At 37.1% G+C, this 25954-nt stretch overlaps 2 protein-coding genes across 2 annotated transcripts; both read left to right on the top strand.

Annotated features, from left to right (window-relative positions):
• The first annotated feature begins 10994 nt into the window (after positions 1 to 10994).
• Positions 10995 to 11939, top strand: LOC103562935 (olfactory receptor-like protein DTMT). The gene has a single exon (XM_008538107.2). It carries the CDS (start codon positions 10995 to 10997, stop codon positions 11937 to 11939), a length of 945 nt encoding a protein of 314 aa, XP_008536329.2.
• Positions 11940 to 24510: 12571 nt separating this feature from the next.
• LOC103542739 (olfactory receptor-like protein DTMT) lies at positions 24511 to 25455 on the top strand. Its single transcript, XM_008509662.2, has one exon. The coding sequence runs from the start codon at positions 24511 to 24513 to the stop codon at positions 25453 to 25455; it is 945 nt and encodes a 314-aa protein (XP_008507884.1).
• Positions 25456 to 25954: the final 499 nt, after the last annotated feature.

The raw sequence follows: 25954 nt of genomic DNA, 5'->3' as shown, positions 1-25954 counted from the left end.
TAACACGGGAGTGCAGGTATCTCTGTGAGATCCTGATTTCATTTCCTTTGGGATATACACAGGATTAGGATTGCTTGATCATCCAGTAGTGCTATTTTTAATTTTTGAGGGAGCCTTCATACTGTTTTCCCTAGTGACTGCATCATTCTACATTCCAACCAACAGTGTATAAGGGTTCCTTTTTCTCCATATCCTCTCCAACATTTATATATATATTTTTGATACTCTTCATCCTAACAGGTGAGAGGTGATAGCTCACTGTGGTTTTGATCTGCATTTCTGTGATGATTAGTGATGTTGAGTACCTTTTTCATATTCCTGGTAGCCAGTTGTATATCTTCTTTGGAGAAAGGTCTTTTGAAGTCCTTTGCCTATTTTTTAATTGAGTTATTTGTTCTTTTGCTATTGAGTTGTAGGAGAATCTTACGTATTTTGCGTATTAACCCCTCATCAGAATGATGGTTTGCAAATATTTTCTCATGTTGTATAGGATGCCTTTTCACTCTGTTGATTATTTCCTTTGTTGTACAAAAGCCGTAAAGTTTGATGTAGCATCAAAAAGAATAAAATGCTTAGGAATAAATTTAACCAAGAGGTGAAAGACTTGTATACTGAAAACTACAAAACACTCTTGAAAGAATTTAAAGCAGACACAAATAAATGGAAGGGCATCTCAGATTCATGGATTGGAAGAATGAAAATTGTTAAAATGTCCATATTCCCAGAGTGATCTACAGATTCACTGCAATCCCTATCAAAATCCCCATTGCACTTTCTTTTTTTACAGAACTAGAAAAAACAATCATAAAATTCATGAGGAACCACATCAGACCCCACAAAGCCAATGCAATCTTGAGCAAGAAGAACAAAGCTAGAGGCATCAAAGTTCCTGATTTCAAAATATATTACAAAACTACAGTATTTGAAACAGTAAGGCACTGGCATAAAGTTAGATGTATAGACCAATGGAACAAAATAGAGAACTCGGAAATAAATCTATGTCCCTATGATCAACTGATACATGAACAGCATGCCAAGAACATGCAGTGAGAGAAGGATAGTCTCTTCAACAAATGGTGCTGGGAAAACTGATATCCACATGAAAAAGAATGAAAGTGGACCCTTATCTTTCACCATACACAGAAATCAACTCAAAATAGATTAAGGACTTAAATATGAGATCTGACACTGTAAAATTCTTTGAAGAAAATATAGAGGGAAAACATCTTGACATTTATCTTGGCAATGATTTCTTGGATATGACACCAAAATACAAGCAACAAAACCAAACATAGACCAGTGGGACTACATCAAACCATATTCCATTTCTTGATTTGCATCGCCTTCCATTTAGTTACCTACAGACCCGATTGTGTGTATGTGTGTGTATGTATTTATTAAAATGGATTATTGTTCATACAGGTTTTCTTTTTCCATTTAGTATTATGTTTCCTGATTTTAAAAAAAAATATTCTCCATGTGTTACTTAAGGTAGAGTAGTTGCTATAACAGATAAACCCTGAAACCTCAGTGGTGTGATACAACAGATATTTTTTTCTTGCTCTTGTAAAATCCAGTTAGCCCTGGGATGTGGGGGGTAGTATGTTTCATGCCATCAGGCTAATGGGGGCTCTGAAATCTTCAACTTATGCTTTCCATAGTCACCTCAGGTGTTGAAATTCAGTTGGAAGAGGACAATGGTAGAGGACCACTTGGAAGAGTTTTGTTGGCCAGGCCTACAAGTGACATACATCACTTTGTCCTACATTTCATTCTCTAGAACTCGGCCACATCTCTGAACTTAGATGCAAGGGGTATACAGGGGGCAGGAAGTGGTGAGAAATTATTTCTTCACAGACCACTCTATTCAAATCCGTACTACAGAATTCAGGAGCATAAACTCTTGATATACACTTAGCTGTCTTGGCCACATTAACTCAGGGAAGTTGCATGAAGTAACTGTAAAGTCTAGAAAGGAGGCTAAGAGTGACTAAACTGTGTACTTTTAGCTAAGAGGCCATGCAGTTTATTATTCAAAGGAATACATACATGAAAAATTTTTATTTTGAAATAATTATAGACTCCCAAGAAGTTTAAAAAATAGTACAGAGAGGTAATTTTTACCTCACCCAGGTTCCTCTGATGGTAGCATTTTATATAAGTAGAATATCGGAGTGAATCCGGGAAACAGACATTGGCATATGACAATGAACTGGACCATTGACCTTACCTGGATTGCACCAGGTTTTGCGTGCAGTTATTCTTTTTTTTGTGTCTTTGTGTAAAGCTTTTGATATTTTATTACACGTATGGATTCATATAACCATACTAAAATCAAGTTTCAGAACTGTTCAAAGGATCTCTGTGTGTTACACTTTCATAGTCCAAACTGGAAGATGATTTGAGAGTAAAAGGGGTCTAATAATGGGCATAAGCTGGGACTGTATAGGGCAAACTTGTAAGTATAGTCATCTTGAATTTAGCTTGTATGAATGTAATCATAGATGCTCAAAAAATAACAGGTGAGACAGCGAGCAATGGAGAGGAAATGAATGGATGAATTACGAATGTCTCACGTGCTGTGCAGGAATTTAATGTTTAGAGGTACAGTTTTTTCCTTTCTGCCACAGGCCTCCCAATGTAGGCATATGTTTCATTGGTGCTTTACTAAAGGAGTATTAGCTGTTTCAAGAATGATAGAAAAGTTGCCTGCATTTGACTTACTGATAGACAATATGTCATTATATAATAGGGCACCTTGCTAGGGGATTTTCAAGGTAGTCGTGAATATCTGATATTTTTACCTAACATGCTGCTATTAAAATCTAAACCACGCCTGGGCTATACTCAACTGCACTGTGTCTGGTGATTCTTTTAAGACATGGACCCAATCTTTTGCTCTCCCAGTGTCCTCCTTCCCCTTAACACAGCTCTTCCTACAGGATATAATAAGTTTGTGCACATGTAAGATAAATGAGCTGTTTAAGTACATTTTAATGGGTAGACAGTAAGTTCTTTGTGTAAGCAGGATTAGAGTTGGGAAAGCTTGATAAGACCAAGAAAGGAAGGAATGGGACATGCTCAGTCTATGTCAAGACTGGGAATTACATAAAGTGTTTCCTTGTCTATATTGAGGCTAGATTCTGATAAACCTGGTGTAACGATTGTAGACGTGACTCAGTCTCCACTTTATGCCTCTAACATATATATCCAGTGCTATAAATTTCCCTCTAAATACTTCTTTCAGAAGTTGCCTTTTCATTTTCTTTAGTTCAAAGTGTTTTAAAATCTCTTTTGAGATTTCTTCTTTGATCCATGTGTTACTTAGAAGTGTTGTTTAATTGCCAAGTATTTGGGGATTTTTCTAGGTATCTTTCTGTTGTTGATTTCTAGTTTAATTCTACTGTGGTCTGACAGCAGATATTGTATGATGTCTATTTTTTTACATTTTATATAGTGTGTTCTGTGGCCAGAATGTGGTGTACGTAGGTGAATATTCTGTGTGAGCTTGAGGAGAATGTGCATTCTGCTGTTGCTGGTTGAAGTAGTTCGTAGATGTCCTTTATATCCAGTTGATTAATGGTGTTGTTGAGTTCATCTATGTTTTTACTGATTTTCTGGCTGCTAGATCTGTCCATTTCTGAGAGAGGGATGTGGAAATCTCCAACTATAATAATGGATTCATCTATTTCTCTTACTCTTCTAATGTTGTCCTTCTTGGTCTCTGTGGTCTATGGATATACTTCAGCCTCGCTCTGATATGCTGCTATTTTCTTTCTTTCTTTCTTTTTTTTTTTTTAAAGATTGGCACCTGGGCTAACATCTGTTGCCAATTTTTTTTTCTGCTTTATCTCCCCAAACCCCCCGTGTACACAGTTGTGTATCTTAGTTGCAGGTCCTTCTAGTTGTGGGATGTAGGATGCCGCCTCAATGTGGCCTGATGAGTGGTGCCATGTCCTCGCCCAGGATCCAAACCCTGGGCTGCTGCAGTGGAGCGCGCGAACTTAACCACTCAGCCATGGAGCCAACCCCTGCTGCTATTTTCACAATGGTGGCTTGTCTATGGATAGTTGTAGTTGGTCTTCTTGTGAGGGAACTGAAGTCGGGAGTTATTTATGATATCATCTTGATGACATCACTCTGCAAATATCTTCTTACCATTTGTGATTTGCCTTTTCACTCTTAATAGAATCTTTTGGTGACAAAATTAAAAGAAATTTAAATGCAGACCTTTTAATCAATCTTTCTCTTTATAATTAGTGTTTTCAATTACTTTTTAAAAGGAAATATTTCCTTTCTCCAAGGTCCTGATGATATTCTTTGTTATCTTCTAGAAGATTTATGTTTTATTCTATTTTCAAAATCTATCACATTTAGATGTACAATATGCCTGAAAATAATTTTTGTACTTGTTATGAAGTAGGCATATCCCAAATATTTGGAAAATAAGTAGCACATTTACAAATAAATGATGGGTCAAATAGGAAATCACAAGAATAATTAGAAAATATTTTGAATTAAAATTGAAAGACAGCATATCAAAATTAGTAGGAGGCAGCGAAAGCAGTGCTGAAAGGAAAATTTATAGCATTAAATGTTCATATTACAAAAGAACTAAGGTCTAAAATCAATGATCTGAGCTTCCACCTTAAGGACATAGGAAAAGAAGAGCCAATTAAAGCAAGAGAAAGAAAGGAAATAACAAAAATCAGTGAAATTGAGAACAGAAAAATGAAGCATAAAAATCATTAAATCAAAAGTTGGTTGTTTGAAAAACTAAATAAAATAGATAAACTTTTAGTCAGAATGAGCAAGAGGAGAAAAAACGCAAAATATAAATATCAGGAAAGAAATATGAGATATCACTACAGACCCTTACAGTCATTAAAAGAATAATAATTGAATACTATGAACCCATAAATGCTACAACTTAGATGCAATGGATACATTTGTTGAGAGACATAACTTCCAAAGCTCACTCACAAAGAATAGATAACCTGAATGGTTGTTTTTATTAAGATACTGAATTTGTAGGTAAAATCCTTCTGACAAAGAAAACTCCAGGATCAGATGCCTTTACTGGTTAATTACATGAAGCACTCAAGGAAGAAGTAATACTAATTCTATGCAAACACTTCCAGCGTATAGAAGAGGAGGAAATACCTCCTAACCTATTTACTGAGGCTCTGAGACAGAGACCAGATAAAGATGTTATAAGAAAACTACAGACCAATATCCCACGTGAACATAGACACTAAAATCCTTAAAAATACGAACAAATGAAATCTAACAATGCAGTATATGAAAAAGTAACACACCATCAAGTGGAGTTTTTTATGGGAATGAGAAGCTGTTTCAACATTCAAACAACAATAAATCTAAACGGTTGTATCAATAAACTTAAGGAAAAACTATGTTAAAAAAAACATGGTATGAACTTCAAAGAAAATGTTTAATTAAAGCTATATTCCAAACTGTAATTCTGTGGACATGTGTATTGTCACATTGCTACTGAGTGGCCCTTTGCTATTAAAAAGAGAGATTTAGCTGAAAAAAAGGGATCATTTCAATAGGTGCAGAAAAGCCTTTGACAAAAAATTTCAACATTAATTTAAGCAATTTGTGATAAAACTCTCAGCAAGCTAAGATCAAAAAGAAATTTCCTCAACCTGATGGGAGAGCAACTTTTAAAAAATTATAGCTAATGTTATACTTGGTAGTGAAAGATTGAATCCTTTCTCCTGAAGATCAGGAGCAAAGTAAAAATGTTTGTTCTCACCAGCCTTGTTCAACATTGTACTGGAAGTCCTAGGAAGTGGAAAAGGGCTATAAAAAGAAATAAAAAGTATACAGATTGGAAAGTAAGACATTAAACCATCTCTATTTGCAGGTGATATAATTGTCTATGTGGAAAATCACAAAGAACATTAAAAAAGGTTCTAGAAGCAATAAGTCAGTTTAGTAAGGTCATAGGATACATGGTCAATATATTAAAAATTGTTATTCTGTAAATAAATATATTAATATATTTAAAATTATATTTATTTCAACTAGCAATGAACAAGTGGAAAGTGAAAAAAACACTTTAAAGTAAAATTTACAATAGCACCAAACCATTAAATGCTTAGGTATGAATAATACACAATATATACAAGATTTATATCTTGAAAATTACAAAACCCTGATTAAAGAAATCATAGAAGATACAAGAAATGGATAGATACAACATGTTTATGGATTGGAAGAGTCATTATTGTTAAGATGTTGACTCTTCTGAAAGTGATCTGAAGATTCAACACATTTTTAATCAAAATTCAAGCAGGCAGGATTTTTTCTGGTATAATTTGACAATCAGATTGTAAAATGTATATGTAAAGGCAAGAAGCTGAAAAAGCAAAATTGAATTTGGAAATGAAGAACAAAGCATGAGGTCTTACATTGCCTGGTTTCCAGACTTAGTATGAAGTTAAAATAGTCAGGAAATTGTGGTGTTAGAGAAGAGATAGAAATGTAGATCAGTATAGAGTGTATAGAATAGCAGATAGAATCCAGAAATAGATACACTCATGTATTTTCCATTGATCATTGACAAAGTGTAAAGACAATTCAGTGGGAAAAGTTTTTTCCACCAATGGTACTGGAAAAATTGGATTTCTATATGCAAAAAGAAAAAAAAAGGAACCTCAGTCTATGCCTCACATTCTCTACAACAATTCTGTTGAAATTATATATCTAAATATTTGTATGAGTATTGGTAAAGTTCTTCATGACATCCCTTTTCCTGGAATCAGAGAAGTCCCAGAGCAGGAAGCAAGGAGCACATGGAGCAGAACTGAGGTGAGGTACTGTCAGGTTGCATCTAGTAAAGCTAGTTGAAATCAGAGTAGAGCTGGTTACTGCAACTGTGGCTGGAAGGAAATAAGGCTGAGAGAATTGAAAATGGTGCACAAGAAGTGTCTCATATAGTCCTCAAGGGAGGAATAGTTCTACCAAGGAATGTAACAATGGTTTCATTGAATTGGATGTTGAGCCTACCACCTGGACATTTTGTGGTTCTTATGTGAACCAATCTACACAGAGCAGGATTGCCCTTCTTCCTGGGATGGTGATATTGATCACCAACGGGAAAACTGGGCTGCTCAACCCAAGTAGAGCAGTAGGACCGTGTCTGCAATTCTGGGGAATTCTTTGAGTGCCACTTAGTATTGTCATGTCTGATAATAAATGTTAATGACAGCTGTAACAACTTGCTAAGGCAACACCCATGAGGATGCAGATTCCCTAGGAATGAAGGTTTGCATTATACCACTATGTCAGGAACCCCATCCAGCTGAGATGATGGCTGAGGAGAAAAAGGAATGTGTAGTGAACGAAGGAGTTATCAATGTCAACTATAGCTTTGTGATCAATGGCAGCATAAGGAAGAGCCTGGAGACTAGGAGGTAATCTGACACATATGGAGGGTAGTAGAGAGGATGGTGGTGGTGGGGTGCTATTAAGGTTTTCCTAGAAAGATAGGGAGCTAAAGATACCTCAGTGGGATTCAAATTGGGTTTCTTTTCTATCTTGGCCTGAGGAAGAATTGAATACAAACTGGGAGGGTTTATCTTTTCTCTTATTCCACTACTTTCTGTATATCTGCATATGGTTGGGTCATACAGATCTAATCCTTCTTAGCTGCAGATTTCTCTCTCCTCTGTGGTGGGTATATAGGGAACTGCATTGTAGTGAGAGATTCTTCTACCCTGGCAATCTTTCCAAAATATGTATGTTTCATGGCACTTTGTTAAAGACCACTGATGGCTTCTTTTTGCCCACAGAAAGCTTGCCACAAGCTAAGATATTTTAGGACATTCAGCATCTAGTCCATGCTTGTTTTTATGACTTCTCCAACCATCTTCCTTCACCTCCCAAAATGTAGGCTCCAGACCCACAGAACTACTGTCCATTCCCTAAAGAGGCAGTGATTAAACATCCATATACGAGCTTCTTTGCATCCCCACCTTCCATCAAATTATAGTCAGGTGTGGTCAGTGATTGTAATCAGTCACTGTTCCAGGACTCTGAGAGCATTTGTCCTAGAGAGGTCCTGGGTGTTTACTTTGTCTTTAATGTGTTCCTCCAGGATCCAGACTCCTTTGGGATCCAGAGCCCCTTAGGCCCAGGGATGTGTAGAATGGGAGATGTTAGAAGGGTTCTCACAGTAACAGATGACAAATACAGAGGCTGTTCCTTCACATGACTTAGTGAATAGAGGCGAGCAGGATCTTGAGCCAGGGTCCTGGAGTCACCTTCAGATACAGTGGGTAAGTCAGGCAGAGGGTGAATGAGCTGGTCCCTTAGGATCCTTTCAACCTGAGGGTCTTATTTTCCCAGGTTGTTCTGCAGGATAGTTTTTCAGGTGTGCTAACCCACTTCTTCTCCACCTCTCAGCCTCCCAAGATTTCTCCACGTTCTAGAAATACTTTGATTAATGTTCACCAGTTGCAATCCTTTTATTACTGATAGCATTTATAAGTATTACTTACTATGTAATGTATTCCCACAATGTATAATTTCAACATAATGACAGCTCTGGCGGTATGCTTTAATGTAACAGTTCTGAGTCTTTACTTTATTTTAGAATCACCTCAGGACTTTGCACAGACCTCCTCTCAGAGATCGTGATTAAATTTATCTGATGGAAGTCAATAATCTTTATTTTTAAAGCATTATATTTCTGTGCTACTGACTGTGTCTTCCATGGACCACAGCATGGGCATTACCTGGGTGTGGATTAAAATGTAGAAGCTGGACTACTGAGTTAGAATCAGTGTTTTACCAGAACTTCCAGGTGATTTGCATGGACATTAAATTTTAGAGTCACTGCCCTAGGTGATTTTTATGTGCAGGCCAGGCTGAGTACTAGTGACTTAATGGGTGAAGAAGATGAGAGGCTCCTTGCATCATCAGTGGTAGCATTTGCAAATGCTGTCTCTGGTTTGTGGTCCCTAGTCATACTCTTGACATAAGAGTCGAGTCCCAGTCATGTACCAGGAAAGCCAAAGTCTGAGAAACCAGGTGTATGATTTTCCCTAGATGTTTATTCCTACAGTCATGCCCACGTATAATGTCCAACTGTAAAAACTGTTCATGTGGCTGGATCAAACAGCCTCAAGGGGTGAAAAATCCCGGCAGTTGGACTTTTGTGTCTGTAATGAAGAAGCTTCCAACATCTCTTAACACTTCTCCTCTGCTTTGTTTGTCAGCTTTGAGGCACACTGAGGTGTATTAGTCAGGGTTCAAACCCGTAGGAGATTATATCTATGTCTATAAATACATCTCTCTATATAATATACATCATCTGTATTAGTGAAAAGAATAATGTATCTGAGGTACCCAAACATTTTCCAAGGGTACGAAATTACATCCATAATTTTTATAGTAAATGTCCAATTTAGTGCCAAGAGGTGAGGCAAGTTAATTATTCTTCTGGGAGGATTTAATAGGAATAGGGATTTTAACTTAAAAGGAGTTATGTTGCCTTTAAGTTGGAGGAATGCATGTGTCAACCTGAAACACAGCCAATAAATATTTGCGAAACATCGGCTACATTCAGGTGCTGTGCCAGGTGTTAACAGTGCTGCTGTCATGAGGCAGAAATGACATTTCCTGCACAGAATTTACAACCTGGTAGGAAAGACACATATAGACAATAATCCCAAAGGCATTGAGTGCTGTGGGAACAAGCATAGGATGCTGTGGAAACAGCAGTGGATTCTCTCCTGATATGGGGTAAGAGAGAAGGTTTAGCTGAGTGACACGTAACATACCTGAAGGATAAGTAGGGGCAAGCCAGGTGAAGAGGGAGCAGAGGGAAGAAGATGATAGGTGGAGGAATAGCAAGTGCAAAAAGCTGGAGGCAAGATTGTTACTTATAAGTCCAGCATTGCTGACAAGGGGAATGTGAGTGTTATTGAGGGGCCAGATGAAGCCCTGGAGGTAGGCAAGGGTCATGAAACACCTTTTCAAAGGAATTTTGCCTTGAAAGGAATTTTGCCTATACTTGAGAGCAAGAAGACTCTATGCAGACTTTATAGAAAATGATGATCAGATTTTCATCTTAGAATGCTGCACTGTGAATGAAGGATATTGAAAGAGAGAGTATTCAAGCATGAAACAGGGAGTTGAATTAAGAGGCTGTTCCGATAGTACAGACAAGGTATGATTTCAACCTGATCTAGGGTAGTGGCAGTGGAGACAAGGAAAGGAAGAATGAGAAAGAAAATTAAAATATAGGACTTATTGACAGATTGGATGTTGATGATGAGACAAAGGAGATAATGAAACACAACACTCAGGTTTTTTGACTGGAGCCTCTGAACCCTTTTTACTGAGATATGGAAAACTAGAGGATGCAGGGATGGGAGATCAGAGGGAGATCATGAGTTTCTTTTGGGAACTGTTGAGCTGAAAATGTGTGTGATGCATCCACAAGATAATCACAAGCAACTGAATATACAGTTTTATAGGTGAGAGAGACATCTGCACCTTAAGTTTAAAAGGTAATCAAAGCAATTGAAGTAGATGGGTTTTTCTTGGTGGTATATGTAGAATTATAAGAGAACAGTGTTTAGGAAAAAACCCTGAGGAACATCAAGATGTAAGGTATTGAGAAAGCAGGAGTCAATCACAGTTACTGAGGCTGTCTGGCCAGGCAGGTATGAGGAAAACTGATACATTTTGTGTCTCAGAAGCTAATGGATAAGAGTGTTTTAGAAGGGATGGAATATTGTTACCAGTTAAAGAGGAGCTAAGAATATAAGTCATTTCCAAAAATAGGAATTCTGATTATAGAGATTTAGAGTATAGGGATTGTAATTATTGTGATGAAGTTGATATAAAGTATTTTTGCAGAAGATCTAACACACTATGTATCATAGAAATGTGTTCGTTTTTAAATTCAGGTTTTAATGGACACTATTGTTTCTTCCTGAAGATACTGGAGACAGAGCATGACAGGAAGGAATCAAACTGTCATCTCAGAGTTTCTCCTGCTAGGACTGCCCATTGAGTCAGAGCAGCAAGACATGTTCTATGCTTTGTTCCTGGCCATGTATCTTACCACCGTCCTGGGAAACCTCCTCATCATCATTCTCATTCGCCTGGACTCCTACCTCCACACGCCTATGTATTCGTTTCTCAGCAATTTGTCCTTCTCTGATATCTGCTTCTCTTCTGTGACCATTCCCAAATTGCTGCAGAACATGCAGAGCCAAGACCTGTCTATCTCCTATGCTGGCTGCCTGACCCAAATGTACTTCTTCCTGTTTTTTGCCAACCTGGACAGCTTCCTCCTTGTGACCATGGCCTATGACCGCTATGTGGCCATCTGCTTCCCCCTACACTACAGCACCATCATGAGCACCAAGCTCTGTCTCTCCCTGGTGGTGCTGTCCTGGGTGCTGACCACGTTCCATGCCATGTTACACACCCTGCTTATGGCCAGATTGTGTTTTTGTGCAGACAATGTGATCCCACACTTTTTCTGTGATGTATCAGCTCTGCTGAAGCTGTCCTGCTCTGACACTCGAGTTAATGAGTTGGTGATATTTTTCATAGGAGGGATCATTGTCATCATTCCATTCCTCCTCATCATCCTGTCCTATGCACGAATTGTGTTCTCTGTTCTCAAGTTTCCTTCTGGCGGGGGCATCTGCAAGGCCTTCTCCACCTGTGGGTCCCACCTCTCTGTGGTGTCACTGTTGTATGGGACAGTTATTGGTCTTTATTTTTGCCCATCTGCTAATAATTCTCCTGTGAAGGAGATTGCCATGGCTGTGATGTACACTGTGGTGACCCCCATGTTGAACCCCTTCATCTACAGCCTGAGGAACAGAGACATGAAGGGAGCCCTGGGAAGAGTCTTTTGCAGAAATAAAATTCTCTTCTCTCTATGATGATAAAGGTTTGGCTTTTTACATAATTTTATCCTGTAGATATATTGATATTAATGTTGGGATATTGACCCCGACTTGTTTTTCTTTTTACCATACAAATTTCTGTTAAAATGACAGACTAAATAATTGTCTGACAGGTAAAATATATGAAGTAAAGGTATGTTGTTCAACTTGGAAAGAAGATCTCAGTGACCTCCTAGCAAGATCTTACTCTTTGTTATTCATGTGAGACTCTGAATAAGGATCATTTTAAAACGTTTAATTGATCTTTGTCTCCAGTCATTTAACAACTAGCCTGTCATGTATTGTTTTTTTAACTCCAACTCTGCTTTAAATAGTACTCTGTCCTCCCAGGTCTATACTGACTAAAACTCAAACATCTTGCTCCCCTGCTTACCTCTGCTAAACTGGACTTTTTATTGTTGAATATAGATTTTTACTTCTCTCTTCTTGATTAAGGGCTCACAGCATTCTGTCTTTTAGCCTTTTCTCCTTTTGTTTATTTTCAACCCTGCATCATTTTTTTGACTTGACCTGAACCTCAAGTCAACTTTCCATCTGCTTTGCTACAATTGTTTAGTTTGTCTTTACCTGGGAGCTAACTCATACCTAGGGCCGTAAAAGTTTCTCTCTCAGTTATGGGGAAGGAAGCTAGAGTCTGGTTAACAACTTCACTCTTTAAGGATGTCTCTCTCCTGCTTAGCATTTTGGAATTTATCAACAAATTTTACATCCATGATCTTATTCTACTCTTGTGATGATTTCACGAAAGAATCTTATCACCATTTTAAAGATTGAAAAATGTGAAATTTGATGACTTGCCAAGGTTCCAGAGTGGGTTGGTATTGAGCTTATTTAATATCTCAGACTATCTGATTTTAGCGTTTCTTCTCATTTCCCCCCACCTCAGAAATAAGGGGAGCAACCATTGATTTTTCAGTCTTAGCTCCGTGTATGACATATCTAGGTCTCCAATCTTGGTCCATTTGTTTCCTGTTTGTCTCCTCTAAGGGATGGCATCAAAACTCAGCATTTCAATCTTCTCACCTCACATCTCTATCTGAAGATTAGACCTTTCTTCAGCTCCCAGTTTTAATTTGCATCTTTATAGTAGACATCTCAACTTGATGCTTTTGAGCTCTTCAATATTTCCATGCAAAAATTGAAGTGTTTATCCTTTTACCAAATCTGCTCTTCATTTGTATTCCATTTCTTTTTTAGCTTTATTGAGGTATAAGTTATACATTTAATGTATACATTTTGATGAGTTTGGACATATGCATATATCCGTGAACACATCACCACAACCAACATACTAAACAAATCCATCATCTTCAAGAATTTCTTCTGTTCTTTCACGTTTTCCCCCTTTTTTCTAAGAACACTTAACATGAGATCTATCTTTTAAACATATTTTAGAGTGCATAATACCATATTGTTATTCGTAGGTACTATGTTATACAGCACATCATTAGTACTTGCCCATCTTACGTAACGGAAATTTTATACCCATTGAAAATCAATTCTCCATTTCTGCCCGCCTTTGGCCCCTGAAAACCACCATTCCATCCTTTCCTTCTATGAGTATGACTAGTTTAGATAACTCATATCTAAAATGGAATCTTGCAATATTTGTCCTGGTAAAGGCAAATATATAGTAAAGATAGTGGATCAACCACCTATAAAGCTAGTTTGAAGGTCAAACAACAAAAGCACTAAAAATACCTATCTCTGTGTAAGAGGTTAAGGGATATACACACCCAAAAAAGAGATTAAATATGAAATAAAAAACATAAAATGTAGGAGGAACGTAGTAAAAGTGTAGGGCTGTTAGTAAGAGGTCCAACTTAAGAGACCATCAACTGATTTTATTTCCTTTGGATACATAGCCAACAGTACATGTTTGTTCCAGTTTCTCCACATCCTCTCCAATATTTATCTTTTTTTTTGAAAATATCCATCCTAACAGATGTGAGGTGATATTCCATTGTGGTTTTGATCTGCATTTCCCTGATGATTAGTGATGTTGAGCACCTTTTCACGTACCTGGTGGCCAGTTGTATATCTTCTTTGGAGAAAGGTCTTTTCAAGTGTTTTGCCTATTTTTTAATTAGGTTATTTGCTTTTTTGCTTTTACATTGTTGGAGATTCTTATATATTTTGGGTATTAACTTTTTACCAGAATGATGGTTTACAAATATTCTCCCACTCCATAGGATGACTTTTCACTCTGTTGGTTGTTTTCCTTGCTGTGCATAAGCTTTGATTTGCTGTAGCATCAGAAAGAATAACCCAAGTATTATTTTCCACTTGATCATGTTGTATGATTCTTTAAATTTTCTGTTGAATTCAGTTTGCTAGTATTTTCTTGAGAATTTTGCATCTATATTCACAAGGGATATTTGTCTGTAGTTTTCTTTCTTGTAGTGTCCTTATCTGGCTTTGGTATCAGGGTAATGCTGACTTCATAAAATGGGTTTGGGAGTGCTTCCTCTTCTTCAATTTTTTGGAAGAGTTTGAGAAGGATTGGCATTAATTCTTGAAATTTTTGGTAGAATTCATCAGTGAAATCATCTGGTTCTGGTCTTTTCTTTATTGGGAGGTTTTTGATTGCTGATTCAATCTCCTTCCTCTTTATTGATTTGTTTCTTTTTTCTGTTTCTTCACGATTCAGTCTTGGTAGGTGGTATGTTTCTAGTAACTTAACCATTTCTTCTAGGTTTTCCAATTTGTTGGCATATAATTATTCCCAGTAGTCTTTTATGATCCTTTGTGTTTCTGTGCTGTCAGTTGTAGTGTCTCTTTTATTTCTGATTTTATTTATTTGAGTTTTCTCTTTCTTTTTGTCTAACTAAACCTTTGGCAATTCTGTTTACCTTTTTGAAGAAAAGTAGTTTCTTAGTTTTTGAAGCTTCAAAAACTAAGTTTCATTGGTCTTTGCTGTTGTTTTTCTGGTCTGTATCTCATTTATTTCTGTTCTGATCTTTGCTATTTCGTTCCTTGTGCTAACTTTGGGTTTAGTTTGTTCTTCTTTTTCTCATTTCTTGAGGTGTAAAGTGAGGTTGTTTATTTGAGGTCTTTCTTTTTTCCTTAATATGGTGTTTATCACTATAAACTTCCCCCTTAGAATTGTTTTTGCAACAGTCCATAGGTTTTAGTATGTTGTGTTTCCATTTTGTTTGTTTCAAGATATTTACTGAATTTCCCTTTTGATTCATTCTTTGACCCATTGGTTTTTCATGAATGTGTTAATTTCCACATATTTTTGAATTTTCCAGCTTTCCTTCTGTTATTGATTTCTAGTTTCATACCATGTGGTCATAAAACATACTTGATATGATTTCAATCTTTCTAAATTTGCTAAGAATTTTTTTGTGGCCTATCTTATGATCTGTCCTGGACAATGTTCATGTGCACTTAAGAAGATGCGTATTCTGCTGCTTTTGGATAGAATGTTCTGTATATGTCTGTTAGGTCCATTTGGTCTAAAGTATGGTTCAAGTATGATGTTTCTTTGTTGATTTTGTGACTGGGTGATCTATCCATTATTGAAAGTGGGGTATGCAAGTCCCTATTATTATTACATTGTTGTCTATTTCTCCCTTCAGATCTGTTAGTATTTGCTTAATATATTTAGGTCCTCCAAAGATGAGTGCATATATATTTATGATTTGTTATATCTTCTTGATGAATTGACTCTTTTATCATTATATAATGAACTTTTTTTGTCTGTTGTTACTATTTTTGGTTTAAAGTCTATTTTGGCTGATATAGGTATAGCTTCTCTTGCTCTCTTTGGTTTCCACTTGAATGGAATATTTTTTTCATCTCTTGACTTGAACTTATGTGTGTTCTTAAAACTGAGAATTGGTGTAATTTCTTCCTTAAATGTTTGGTAGAATTCACAAGCAAACTCATCTGAGCCCGATGCCTTCATTTTGGTAGGTTATTAATTATTGATTCAATTTTAAAATATATATTTATAGACTTATTGAGATCGTCTCTTCTTCTTGTGTGAGTTTGGCAGATTGTGTCTTTCAAGTAATTAGCCCATTTCACCTAGGTTATGAAATTTGTGGGCATAGAGTTGTTCACAGTTCACAGTTGTGCATTCTTTTGTTATTCTTTTAATGTCCATGGGATCTGTAGTGATGACCCCTTTTCCAGTTCTGACATTAGTAATTTGTGTCCTCTCTCCTTTTTTCTTAGTTAGCTTGGCTAGAGGCTTATCAATTTTTTGGATCTCTTCAAAGAACCAGTTTATTTCACTGATTTTCTCTATTGATTTTCTATTTTCCATTTCATTGATTTCTACTCTTATTTTTATTACTTATTTTCTTCTGCTTGCTTTGGATTTAGTTTGTTCTTCTCTTTCTAGTTTCCTAAGGTGACAACTTTGATTATTCACTTTAGACCTTTCTTCTTTTCTAACATATGCATTCAATGCTATAAATTTCCCTCCAGGCACTGCTTTTGATAAATTTCACTTAGTTCAAAATATTGAAAAACTTCCCTTGAGATAGCTGCTTTGACCCATATGTCAGTTAAAAGTGTGTGTTTTATTGCCAAATATTTTGGGATTTTCAAGCTATCTTTCTGTTACTGATTTCTAGTTTAATTCCATTGTGGTCTGACAGCAGACATTGTATTATGTGTGTTGTTTTAATTTTGTTAATAGGCATTTTGTGGCCTAGAATGTGGTGTGTATTGATGAATATTCTATATGAACTTCAGAAGAGTGTATATTCCACCGTTGTTGGATGAAGTAGTCAATAGATGTCCACTATATCCAGTTAGTTGATGGTGACGGTGAGTTCAACTATGTCTTTACTGATTTTCTGCCTGCTGGATCTGTTCATTTCTGAGTGGGCTTTTTAAGTCTCCCCTTTTAAGAGTGGGTTCATCTATGTCTTCTTGCAGTTTTTGCTTCACATATTTAGACGCTTTTTTGTTGGGTGCATATGTGCTAAGTATTGTTATGTCCTCTTAGAGAATTGACCCCTTTATCTTTCTGTAATGCATTACTTTATTGTGTTAACTTTCCTTGCTCTGAAGCTTATGTATTTTGAAAGTAATTTTTATTGAAATGTAATTTATGTACAATAAAATGCACCCCTTTTAAGTGTATAGTTCAATGAGTTTTGACAAATGTAAGCAATCAGGTGACCTCAATTCCAGTCCAAATCTGGAATGTTTTGATCACCCCACAGTTCCCTTGTGATCTTTTGCAATCAATCATCCATCCTTTGACCCAATTATATTCTGATCTAATATCTATCACTACAATTAGAATCCCTGTTTTTGAACTTAATACAAATGTGAATCATATAGTATATACTTATTTGTATTTTTTGTGTTCTTTTGCTCAGCATAATGTTTTGAGATTCATCCACATAGTTGTTTGTGTTGGTAGTATGTTCCTTTTGATTTCTGAGTAGGTATTACAAATAATGCTACTATGAATATTTTTATATGTGTTTTCTTGTGTATTATGTACACATTTCTCTTGGGTAAATACCTAGGAGTAAAATTTCTGAGTCCTAGAGTATGCTTATATTCTAGTATAGTAGATATCCCCAAAGATATTTCCAAAGCAGTCATACCAAATTACGTGCCTACAAGTAGTGTATGAGAATTCTACTTTTTTCACATCCTTACCAACACTGATATAGACAGTATTTCTTTATATATTTTTTTTTTGGCTTAGGAAGAGTTTGCCCTGAGCTAACATCTCTGACAATCTTCCTCTATTTTGCATGTGGGTCCCCGCCACAGTATGGCCACTGACAAGTGGTGTAGGTCTCTGCCTGGGAACTGAACCCGGGCTACTGAAGTGGAGTGCACTATTGCTCTATTCTATTGTGAAATTCTTTTAAATTCAGATCCACAATAGCCTGGAAACAATTTTTGTATTTGGTATGAAGTAGATATATTCCAAATATTTGGAAAGTGAGCAACACATTTCTAAGGAACAAATGGGTCAAATAGGAAATCACAAGGAAAATTAGAAAATATTTTGAATTCAAATGAAAAGATAGCATATCAAAATTAGTAATATGCTACGAAAGCATACTGAAAATATTTATAGCATTAAATCCTTGTATTAAAAAAGAACTAAGGTACCAAATTAGTGATCTAAGCTTCCAACATAAGGACATAGGAAAAGAAGAGCAAATTAAAGCAAGAAAAGAAAGGAAGTGACAAAAGGAGCAAAAATCAATGAAACTGAGAACAGCAAATGAAACAGAAAAATCATTGAAACAAAAGTTGGTTGTTTGAAAAACTAAATAAAATAGATAAACTTTTAGTCAGCATGAGTAAGGGAGAAAAAGGAGAAAAAATACAAAATATAAATATCAGGAAAGAAATAAGGAATATTGCTGCAGACCCCTACAGACATAAAAGAAGAATAATGGAATATTATGAACAACTCTGTGCCCATAAATGCTACAACTTACATAAAATGGATAAATCTGTTGGAAAATACAACTTCCAAAGCTCACTCACAAAGAACAGATAACTTGAATAGTAGTTTTTATTAAGATATTGAATTTGCAGTTAAAACTCTTCTGACAAAGAAAACTCTGGGACAATATGGCTTTACTGGTTAATTATAAGAAGCACCTAAGGAATAAATAATACTAATTCTATGCAAACCATTCCAGCATATTGAAGAGGAGGAAATACTTCCTAATTTATTTTCTGAGGCCCTGATACAAAGACCAGATAAAGATATTATAAGAAAACTACAGACCAATATCCCACACGAACATAGACACTCAAATCCTTAAAAATACAAACAAATGAAATCTAATGATACAGTATATGAAAAAGATAATACATCACTGAGTGGAGTTTATTATGGGAATGAGAAGCTGTTTCAGCATTCAAACAGTAAATCTAAATGATCACATTAACAAACTGAAGGAAAAAAACTATATGTTTAAAAAAACATGGTGTGAGACTTCAAAGAAAGCATTTAATTAAAGCTGTATTCCAAACTGTATTTTTGTGGACATGTGTATTGTCACATTGCTACCAAGTGGTCCTTTGCTATTACAAAGAGAGATTTAGCTGAAAAGAAGGATCATTTCAATAGGTGCGGAAAAAGCCTTTGACAAAAATTCCAACATTAGTTTAACCAATTTATTATTAAAACTCTCAGCAAACTGGGAATAGAAGGAAACTTCCTTAACCTGATGGAAGAGTAACTTTTAAAAAACTATAGCTAATGTTATACTTAATGGTGAAAGATTGAATACTTTCTCCCTAATATCAAGAACAAAGTAAAAATGTTTGTTCTCACCAGTCTCATTCAACATTGTACTGGAAGTCCTAGGAAGTGGAAAAGGGCAAGAAAAAGAAATAAAAAGTATAGAGATTGGAAAGTAAGAAATTAACCCATCTCTGTTCATAGGCAACATAACTGTCTATGTAGAAAATCCCAAAGAACATTAAAAAAGGTTCTAGAAGCAATAAGTGAGTTTAGTAAAGTCATAAGGTACAAGGTCAATATATTAAAAATTGTTATTCTGTATATAAATGTAAAAATATTAATATATTAAAATTATATTTATATAAGCTAGCAATAAACATATGGAAAGTGAATAAACACTTTAAAGTACCATTTACAATAGCACCAAACCATTAAATACTTAAGTATAAATCTTACACAATATATACAGTATCTATACCTTGAAAATCACAAAACACTGATTAAAGATACCATAGGGATTTAAAGAAATAGATAGATGCAACATGTTCATGGATTGGAAGAGTCAATATTCTTAAGATTTTGACTCTTGTGAAACTTATCTACAGATTCAACACAATTCCAATATGATTTTTTGGGGGTACAAATTGACAAAGTGATTGGAAAATTTTTACGTAAAGGCAAGAAGCTGAAAAAGCAAAATTGAATTTGGAAACAAAGAACAAAGTAGGAGGACTCATATTGCCTGATTTCTAGACTTCCTATGAAGTTAAAATAATCAGGAAATTGTGGTATTAGAGAAGAGAGAGAAATATAGATCAGTATAGGGAGTATAGAATAGCATACAGACTCCAGACATAGATACACTCATGTATTTTCCATTGATCATTGACAAAGTGTAACGACAATTTAGTGGGGACAGTCTTTTCAACCAGTGGTGCTGGAAAAATTGGATTTCCATATGCAAAAAAAAAAAAAGAACAATTCATGTCTTGCACTCTCTACAACAATTTACTGGAAATAATTATATACCTAAATATTTGTTTGCGTATTGATAAAATCCCAATGACATCCTGCTTCGTGGAGTCAGAGAAATCCCAGGGCAGGAAGCAAGGAGCATGTGGAGCAGAATTGAGGTGAGGTACTGTCAGGTTGTATCTACTAAAGCTAGTTGAAATCAGGGCAGAGCTGGTTACTGCAGCTATGGCTGGAATAAGACATGAGGCTGAGAGAACTGAAAATTGTGCACAAGAAGTGTCTCATATAGTTCTTAAGGGAGGAATAGTTCTACCAGGGGATGTAACAATGGTTTCATTGAATTGCAAGTTGAGCCTACTACCTGGACATTTTGTGGTTCTTATGTGAACCGATGTACAAGGAGCAGGGTTGCCATTTTCCCTGGGCCGGTGATATTGATCACGAAGGGAAAGCTGGGCTGTTTTACCCAAAGCAGAGCAGAGAGGACCATGTCTATAATTCTGGGGAATTCTTTGAGTGCCACTTAGTGTTGTCATGTCTAACAATAAATGTTAATGAAAACTATAACGACTCACTAAGGGAAGACCAATGAGGATGCAGATTCCCTCAGGAATGAAGGTTTGCATTATACCACTATGTCAAGAACCCCATCCAGCCGAGATGATGGCCAAGGAGAACAATAAATGTGTAGTGAAAGAAGGAGTTATAAATGTCAGCTATAGCTTTGCGATCAATGGCAGCATAAGGAAGAGCTGGAGACTAGGAGTTATGTGACACATATGGAGGATAGTAGAGATGATGGTGGTGGTGGATTGCTCTTAAGGTTTTTCTAGAGAGGTAAGGAGGTAGAAGAACCTCAATGGGTTTCAAACTGGCTTTCCTTTTCTATCTTGGCTTGAGGAAGAATTGAACATGATCTGGGAGAGTTTATCTTTTGTCTTATTCCAGTACTTTCTATATATCTGCATATGGTTGGGTCACACAGATCTAAACCTTGTTAGTCACAGGCTTATCATTCCTCTAGGGCAGATTTATGGGGAACTGGATTGTAGCGAGAGATTCTTCCACCCCAGGAATCTTTCCAAAATATGTCTTTCATGGCACTTCGTTAAAGACCACTCGTGGTTTTTTACCCACAAGATAAAGCCTTCCCCAATCTAAGATGTTTTAGGATATTCAGAGTCTGGTCCCAGCTTGTTTTCCAAGTTTCTCCAACCATCTTCCTTCACCTCCCAAAATGTAGGCTCCAACCCCACAGGACTACTGTCCGTTCCCTAAACAGGCAGGGATTAAGCATCCATACATGAGTTTCTCTTCATCTCCATCTTCCCTCAAATTATAATCAGAACTGTAATCAGTCACTGTACCTGTAATCAGTCACTGCTCCTGGTCTGAGATCATTTGCACCAGAGAGATCATAGGTGTTTACTTTGTCTTTAATGTGTTCCTCCAGGATCTAGACTCCTCTGGGATCCCGGGCCCCTTAGGCCCAAGAACGTGTAGAATGGGAGATGTGAGAAGAGATGTTTCAGACACAGGTGATGACTATAGAGGCTATTTCACATGCGTTAGTGAGTAAAGGAGAGGAGAATCTTGGGTCAGGATCTTGGAGTCACCCTCAGACACCCTGGGTAAGTTGGGCAGAGGGTGAATGAGCTGGTCCCTTAGGGCCCTTCTAAACTGAGGGTCTTGTTTGCCCAGGTTGTATGATGTTCTGCATGAGAGATTCCAGGTGTGGTAACCTGCCTCTTCTCCACCTCTCAGCCTCCCAAGATTTCTCCACATTCTAGAAATACTTTGATTAATGTTCACCAGTTGTACTCCTTTTATTACTAATAGCATTTATAAATATTACTGTATAATGTATTCCCACAATGTTGTATAATTTCAGCACAATGATAGTTCTTGTGGTAGACTTTAATGTAATGGTTCTGGGCCTTTCATTTATTTCAGAATCATTTCAGAGCTATAAAAACTTTGCACGGACCTCCTATCAGAGATGGTGATTAAATTTATCTGATGGGGCCAAGTAATCTTTATTTTTAAATGCATTATACGTCCTTGTTACTCACTGTGTCATCCATGGACCACAGCATGGGCATTACCTGGGTACTGATAAAAATGTAGAAGCTGGACTACTGAATCAGAATCAGTGTTTTACTAGAACTCCCAGGTGATTTGCATGGACGCTAAGTTTTGGAAGCACTGCCCTAGGTGATTATTATGTACAGTCCAGGCTGAGCAGTACTGACTTAATGGGTGAAGAAGATAAGAGACTCATTGCATCATCAGTGGCAGCATCTGCAAATGCTCCCTCTGGTTTGTGATCCCCAGTCATGCTCTTGACACAAGATTCAGGTCCAACTCGTTTACCAGGCAAGGAAAATTCTGCAAGACCCGGTGTATGATTTTCCCTAGATGTTTCTTCCCAGAGTAATGCCAGTGTGTAATGTCCCACTGTAAAAACTGTTAACGTGGCTGGATCAAACAGCATCAGGGGAGTGAAACTCCCAACAGCTGGACTCAGTTATGTCTGTAATGAAGAAGCTTCCAATATCTCTTAATGCTTCTCCTCTGCTTTCTTTGTCAGCTTTGAGGCACACCGAGATGAATTAGTCAGGGTTCCCCAGAGAAACAGAACCAATAGGGGATTATATACATATGTGTATATATATATATATATACACACACACATATCTATATCTATTATCTATATCATTTATAGTAGTGAAAAGGATAGTGTGTCTGAGCTACCCTAACATTTTCCACAGGCACAAAATTGCATCCATAAATTCTGTAATAAAGTGTCAAATTTAGTGCTAAATGGTTGAGGCTAGTGAGTTCTTGTTCTGGGAGGATTTAGTAGGAGTAGTGATTCTAACTTAAAAGGATTTTTGCTGCCTTTCAAGCTGTAAGAATGCATGTCTCAGCCTGAAGCACAGCCAATAAATATTTCTGGAGCATCAGCTGCATCCAGGTACTGTGCCAGGTGCTATCTCTGCTGCAGTCGTGAGGGCAGACACGGCCTTTCCTGCATGGAGTTTACCATCCTATAGTGAAGACAGTTATAAACAAATATTCCCAATAGCATTGAGTACTAAGGGGCAGACACAGGATGCTGTGGAACATAGCAGCTTGTTCTCACCTAGTCTGGAGTAAGAGGGAAGGTTTAGCTGGTAAGTGACATGTACTATATCTGAAGGATAAGTAAGGGCAAGCCGGTGAAAAGGGAGCAGAGGGAAGAAGATGCCAGGCAAGAGGAACAGAAAACGACAAAGGCTGGAGGCAAGATTGTTGCTTTTAAGTCCAGTATTGCTGTCAAGGGAGATGTAAGTGTCATTGTGAGGCTAGCTGAAGTTGCGGAGATAGGCAAGGGTCATGAAGCACCTTTTGAAAGGCATTTTGCCTTGAAAGGAATTTTGCCTGTATCTTAAGAGCAATTTGAGTCTATGAAAGTTTAAGGAGAAAGATGATCAGATTTTCATCTTAGAATACCTCTGTGTAAATGAAGAGTATGAAGGAGGAGCGTTCAAGCATGGAAACAGGGAGATGATTTGAGACTATTCCCATAGTACAGACAAGATATGATGTCAGCCTGGTGTATAGTAGTGACAGTGGAGATAATGAGTGGATGAATGAGAAAGAGAATTAAGTGGCAGAATTTGTAGGACTTGCTGACATTGGATGTTGATGATGAGAGTAAGGAGTGAATGTAAGAAAACACTCAGAGTTTTTACTGGAGCCTCTGGATCCTTTTACTGAGATATGGGAAACTAGAGGAGCCAGGGATGGGAGAGGAGCAAGGGGAGATCACGAGTTTCTCTGGGGATATGTTGAGCTGAAAATGCATGTGATACATCCACAAGATAATCATAAGAAACTGAGTATACAGTTTTGTAGGGTAGAGAGTCATCTATAGCTGAAGTTTAAATGGTAATCAAAGCCATTTAAGTAGATGGGTTTTTCTTGCTGGTATATGTGGAATTACAAGAGAAGAGTGTTTAGGAAAAAGCCCTGAGGAACATCAACATGTAAGATATTGACAAAGCAGGAGTCAATCATAGTTACTGAGGCTCTCTGGCCAGGGAGGTATGAGGAAAACTGATCCATTTTGTGTCTCAGAAACTAATGGAGAAGAGTGTTTTAGAAAGGATGGAATATTGGGACCTGTTAAAGAGAAGTAAAGAAAATAAATCATTTTCAATCACAGAAGTTCTGATTATTGAGATTTCGAGTATAGAGATTGTAATTATTGTGATGAAGTTGGTAAGTATTTTTGCAGAACATCTAACAGACCATGTATCATGGAAATGTGTTTCTTTTTACATTCATGTTTTAATAGACACTATTATTTCTTCCCAAGGATATTGGAGACAGAGCATGACAGGAAGGAATCAAACTGTCATCTCAGAGTTCCTCCTGCTGGGACTGCCCATAGAGTCAGAGCAGCAAAACTTGTTCTATGCCTTGTTCCTGGCCATGTATCTTACCACCGTCCTGGGAAACCTCCTCATCATCGTCCTCATTCGCCTGGATTCCCACCTCCACACACCCATGTATTTGTTTCTCAGTAATTTGTCATTCTCTGACCTCTGTTTTTCCTCTGTCACAATGCCCAAGTTGCTGCAGAACATGCAGAGTCAATTCTCATCTATCCTCTATGCTGGCTGCCTGACCCAAATGTACTTCTTCCTGTTTTTTGGAGACCTGGAGATTTTCCTCCTTGTGGCCATGGCCTATGACCGCTATGTGGCCATCTGCTTCCCCCTGCGCTACAGCACCATAATGAGCCCCGAGCTTTGTCTCTCCCTGGTGGTGCTGTCCTGGGTGCTGAGCATGTTCCATGCCCTTTTACACACCCTGCTCACGGCCAGATTGTGCTTTTGTACAGACAATGTGATCCCGCACTTTTTCTGTGATATGTCTGCTCTGCTGAAGCTGTCCTGCTCTGACACTCGAGTTAATGAGTTGGTGATCTTTTTCATAGGAGGGATCATCGTAGTCACTCCATTCCTACTCATCATCCTGTCCTATGCACAAATTGTGTTCTCCATCCTCAAGTTTCCTTCTGGTGGGAGCATCTGGAAGGCCTTCTCCACCTGTGGCTCCCATCTCTCTGTGGTGTCACTGTTCTATGGAACAATTATTGGTCTTTATTTATGCCCATCAGCTAATAATTCTCTTGTTAAGGAGATTACCATGGCTATGATGTACACTGTGGTGACCCCCATGTTGAACCCCTTCATCTACAGCCTGAGGAACAAAGACATGAAGGGAGCCCTGGGACGAGTCTTTTGTAAAAAGAAAATTCTCTTCTCTCTATAATGATAACACTTGAGATATTTACATATTTTTATCGAGTACATATTAATATTTAAATATTATTCCAAATATTTTTCCTCAGCTTAGAAACTTCTCTTAAAATGACATACTACATATGGGAGAGAGATGAAGTTGAGCTGCGTAGTTGAACTAGGGAAAGTGGTCTTCATGACTTCTGGCTAGGCCTTGTTCTTCGTTTTCCCCCGAGGACCCTGGAAAAGCACAATTTCAGAACCAATGTTGTGAATGATCTTCATGCCTTACATTCTTAAACTATTTCATCACAAGAGATTACATGTTAGTAAAACTCTGCTTTGATTGTGGTATTTTAAAATAATTCTCTATACTCTTAAGTAAATACTAAGTAAGATGTGAACCTCTTATCCTCCCTTAAATGTCTCCTATGTACCTCTCCCTGCACAAATTTCATATCACTTTAGCTCAACCTGTTTCTCCCCTCAGATTTATTTTCCTGTCTATCTTGTGTTTTCTAATCTGACCT

The sequence above is a fragment of the Equus przewalskii genome, chromosome 10 (assembly GCF_037783145.1).
Source record: "Equus przewalskii isolate Varuska chromosome 10, EquPr2, whole genome shotgun sequence".
In the NCBI taxonomy this organism is placed as follows: Eukaryota; Metazoa; Chordata; class Mammalia; order Perissodactyla; family Equidae; genus Equus; species Equus przewalskii.
The sequence above is the reverse complement of the archived record's forward strand: the minus strand, read 5'-3'. Positions and strand labels throughout refer to the sequence as shown.